Here is a 4851-nt window from a genome sequence, read left to right on the forward strand (position 1 = left end):
ACTTGGGCCTCAGGAAGCAAGGCTGGGAGACAGGGGCAGAAAGGCTTCCAAGAGCAACTGATCTCAGCAGCACAACTTACAAGAGCAGCCTCTACCTGAGGGACACACTGCAGGCCTAAGAGGCCGTGGTGAGAGCCAGACCAGCCTGAGGGCCCAAAGAAAGGCAAGTCTAGATAGAGCACAGAGAGTGTGCTCTTGGACTGGTCAGGCCCAAGGCAGACAGGCAGGCAGGCAGGTGGACGTCACCCTAGGCAGCTCCCAGGACCCAGCACTTTGTCCATGGGCAATGTGAGCCATGATGTGGGTTTTGAGCAGAAGGGCCTCAGGAGAGGGGCCTGCCAGCATGGCCTCCCTGCCTTGAGGAGAACAGCCTGAGTGGGCAAGGATGGGGCCCAGCTGGCCTGAGGAGGCTATAGGAGTCAACCCAGGAAGAGAGCAGTGTGGAGTTTAATGGAGACCTTGGGCAAGGTCCCTGGACTTGGGCCAGGAGGGAGTAGTATTGGGAGGGTGGGGTGCGTGGTACAGCTGAGCTCCCTGGAGAGGACAGGAGGAGGTGAAATCGGGAATGTGGAGGGAGACTGGCTGAGGAGTTTGCAGCAGGAGGGAAGCAGTGAGGGGATGGCTGGGAAGAGCCAGTGGCCCACAGAGCCGTAACCCATGCAGGGACCAAGGAGGCTGGAGGGTGAGGAAAGCGGACCTTCACACTCCCCTGACCTTCACACTCAACGGACCTGCAGACTTGCCTTGGGTACTTCCCCATGCGAGATGAACAGGGTATTGGCCTTATCTCAGAGCTATATGCGGAGGGAGAAGGAATCAGGCCCCGGGAGGGCCAGATTTAGCAAAACTCCTAGGCTGTGGCTGACCTCGATGTCCAGGCTTTCTCTGTTGAGGGCCCTGTCCAGCTGAGTGAGCCAAGCACCCTGGACCAGAAGAAAGAACCAGGGTTCCAGCCACCTCAGTCCAAGACCAAGTATAGACTTTGGTGGAAACAAAATGGCTGATGGGGAGTGGGGAGGGAGCTGCCAGAACAGGGCTGGTGCCCCCATGGGGTTCTGGGCTGCAGGGTCTGGTGCCCCCACCTGAGTCTCAGGGGGGCCCAATGTCCATCCCAGCGGGCCTTTCGAGAAACGGCTGGGCCATTGTGCAGAAGAATGCCCGGAAATCCCGAGCCTCCCGCCTCTAGCGAGGATGGGGGCTCTTCCTCCTGGCCAGGAAACTCCAAGTTGCCTTCCGGAGGGTGGCCTGGGGCCTGGGGTGCCAGGGCACCTCCACCAGTGGGAGGGCAGAGCACAGGACCTCTGTGTCCCTTTGGGTTTCTCCTCTCTGAGGGCGCGGGTAGCCTGGGGCCACGGGCTGCTCCTAGGAGGACAGCCTGCTTGTAGAGTGACTGGAGAACACTGGGGACTTCCCGAAGTGGTGTCGCCTGAGCTGGGCCTCAAAGGATGGGGGATGGGAAGCATCTCAGGAAGAGGAGCGACCAGTGCAGAGGTTGAGAGGTCTGGGAAATCCCGGCGGCAGGGGCAGAGTGAGGGTCTCCGGAGGTGGTGGTAAGATCCCTGTTCCACCTGCTTCCTGTTGGGGCCTCAGGCCCCAGCTAGGCGGCGACCCGCTGGGCACTAGCGCTGGTCAGGACCTAAGGCTGGAGATTCCAGCCTGACCCAAACAGCCGGCCCCTTGGTCTCTGCGAGACACAATGCCAGGACTGGGGGGGAAACCGCGCAGTAAGAGCGTGGTGAAAGGATCAGGGATGGGATTGGACTCCAGGGCGAGATTCCTGTAGTAAGAGGCCGAGCTGCGCTTGGCTAACCCAGGAAAAGGGGCCCAAGAGTCCCTCACGCAAACCTCTGCGCGACGGTGATGGTGGAGCCTCCCGCAGACCTTGGCCAGGCAAGAGCGGAGCTGGCCTGGGCGGTAGAGACCTTCACTCACTCCGGGAGGTAGCGGGGGAAGCTGGTACAGTCGGTCATGAGGCTCCTGAAATGGAGAGGTTGGGACACAGGAAGGTGGCCCGGGGAGCGCGCGCTTAGCAACCCCAAGTCAGTCTGGAACGAGCTCTGGACAACAGCGGGTGAAGGGATCGCGGGCGGCGGCCGGGCAGGGAGCTGCCCCGGCGCCCTCCGTTACCCCCCGAGGGCAATGGTTTCCCTAACTCTAGCTGCCGGGGGCGCCTGTGATTGGTTAAGGGCCGACGGCCGGCGCGCGGATTGGCTGCTCGGGGGCCAGGGGCCGGGCCGCGGGGCAGAGTCCGCCCCCGAACCTTCAAATGGGAAGCCCCCCACAAGCATCCGCAGATCCGAGGCTGTGCGGCAGACTCTCCCGGATCGTGGATAGGAGGCGGTGAGCCGAGCGCCCGGGCGCAAAGGCACCAGAGCCGGTTCAGGGCGCCAGGCCGCTCCACCGAGGAACCGCTGCGCCCTGCCCGGAGGCCCGGGGGCCGTGGAGCGCCCGTCTCGCCTCCAGCCATGGGGTCGGCGGCGCTAGAGATCCTCGGCCTGGTGCTGTGCCTGGTGGGCTGGGTGGGCCTGATCCTGGCGTGCGGGCTCCCCATGTGGCAGGTGACTGCCTTCCTGGACCACAACATCGTGACGGCGCAGACCACCTGGAAGGGGCTATGGATGTCGTGCGTGGTGCAGAGCACCGGGCACATGCAGTGCAAGGTGTACGACTCGGTGCTGGCACTGAACACCGAGGTGCAGGCGGCGCGGGCACTCACCGTGGGCGCGGTGCTGCTGGCGCTCGTCGCGCTCTTCGTGACCCTGGCGGGCGCGCAGTGCACCACCTGCGTGGCCCCCGGGCCGGCCAAGGCGCGGGTGGCCCTCACCGGCGGCGCGCTCTACGCGCTCTGCGGGCTACTGGCGCTCGTGCCGCTCTGCTGGTTCGCCAACATCGTGGTCCGCGAGTTCTACGACCCGGCGGTGCCCATGTCGCAGAAGTACGAGTTGGGCGCGGCGCTGTACATCGGCTGGGCGGCTTCCGCGCTGCTCATGTGTGGCGGCGGCCTCGTGTGCTGCGGTGCATGGGTCTGCGCCGGCCGCCCCGACTTCAGCTTCCCGGTCAAGTACTCCGCGTCGCGGCGGCCCACGGCCACCGGCGACTATGACAAGAAGAACTACGTCTGAGGGCGCCGGACTCGGCGGGGCCCCTCGCACGAGCCGGACAACTGGCTAGGGGAGCCCCGCATGGACGGCATCCGAGGCGAGGCCGCCCCGCGCGGTCTCCGCGGAATGGCCGGTTCTGCGCCCGGACGTGGCACACCGACCGACCGAGACCCTGCTCCCGCCCGCAGCCCGTTCTCTCCAATACCAACTAGCCGGGTCCTGGGCCGCGCCCTGCTCTGAACAGGAGCCACACACTAGAGAGGACTTGCTCGGTTTCTTTTTCTGTGCGCAGAGCTTACTCCGATGTGGGTGGGGCGCGGGTCCCTTTGGCTGAGTGGACAATGGACTGAAATGCCAGTTCCCTCCCAGACCCTCAGGGTCTTGGATGCCGTCATCCTTACCAGCAGCTCCTGCGGATTCCAGGAGGGCAGACCGAGAGCGCAGGGACCCCAGCCTGGGCTGCCGGAGGGATGTATACAACTCGCCTCTCCCCCAACAGTGGGGGCCTGAACCCAGGGGGACTAAAAGACTTGGCTTGGACCTCCCTGCCTCACCCCGGCAGCTCCCCAGGAGATGCTTATGGGCACCAGATCCTGAGTGTGTAGCTGGGGCCCTACCCTCCTTTGTGGCTTGTGGGGAGGGTAAGAATTTGCTTAGTAAATGGTTTGAATACCCTCCCACCTGTGTCCTGTTCTCTTTCCAGTCACTACTCATGCCCAGCAGCTCCCTTCATCCACCCGCCCACCAACTGCTCCCTGAAAGGCCTTTTCTGAGACCTCCCAGCACTGCCCGTGTTCCAGAAGATCCGTGGCCTGACCCATCCCTCCCTGCCACCCAGGCACCTTTCTACTGGGTGGGAAACACAGCGACAGTCTTCGGCAACCCAGGAAGGGGAGATCTGTAGTCAGAAGAGCCTGGGGAGAGGACGATGCAGACCCCGGGAGAGGATGCAGCTTGGAAATCCACTCTCCACCCTCCAGCCAGTGTGGGGTCTTTGGATGCAGGAAGAGTCGAGGGTGGGCTGCCAGGCTGCTGGTTTTAAGAGGCTGGCTCCATGCCCCACAGGTTGGGTGTTTTCCCACTGCCCTCTCAGGGCTTGCCAATCAGTGGATCGCACCAAATGGCCAGACAGCTGTAAAGCACTGACTGGGCCCTTCCGGCCAACAGTGCAGCAGGAACAGGGGCGAATCCAGGATGTGTGTTGGGCTCCACCGGAGCTAGCGGCAAGACTGCAAGCACGTTGCTATGGGAAAGAGGCACTTGTGCAGGTTGCTTAGAGTGCCCGGGCAGGGTTCCAGCCCCTTGGTCCTGGCTCTTCTGCCAGTCTCAGCACAGCTCTGTGCGGGGCCTGTGCTCATTCTGCTGGCCTGGCGGCCAGCCCAGACTTGTGCTGACCATTAGCACCTCTTCTGTGCCAGCCCTTGCTGGAAGTGCCCTGCGTAACCTTTCTCCCTGTGAGTGGCGACCCCAGGGAGCCGGTGCTGGCCTGGGCCTGTAGGGAGGAGCTCCAAGCCCAGCCAGCAGGGCTTGGCATCTGCACCCAAACCTGGCCTTGGAGGCTCTGTCCAGAAATGTTTGGGTCAAATCCAGTGGCAAGGAGTCACCCAGGGCTGGCCAGGTTCCCCACTGTGAGGAAGGGGAAGAGCCCAAATGCTGCCCTGAATCCCAGAAGTTGCTGCAGAGCCAGGGAGCTGGACTTCAAGGGAGGCCGAACTATCTGGTAGCCTGAGCTCCTTGCAGTGGGATGAGC

General features: G+C 63.4%; 1 protein-coding gene across 1 annotated transcript; it reads left to right on the top strand.

Moving 5' to 3' along the window:
* Positions 1-1340: 1340 nt before the first annotated feature.
* On the top strand, positions 1341-3778 carry CLDN5 (claudin 5). Its single transcript, XM_082697598.1, has one exon. It carries the CDS (start codon positions 2466-2468, stop codon positions 3120-3122), a length of 657 nt encoding a protein of 218 aa, XP_082553724.1. The 5' UTR covers positions 1341-2465; the 3' UTR covers positions 3123-3778.
* Positions 3779-4851: the final 1073 nt, after the last annotated feature.

Source organism: Mustela nivalis (genome assembly GCF_964662115.1).
Source record: "Mustela nivalis genome assembly, chromosome: 14".
Lineage (NCBI taxonomy): Eukaryota > Metazoa > Chordata > Mammalia > Carnivora > Mustelidae > Mustela > Mustela nivalis.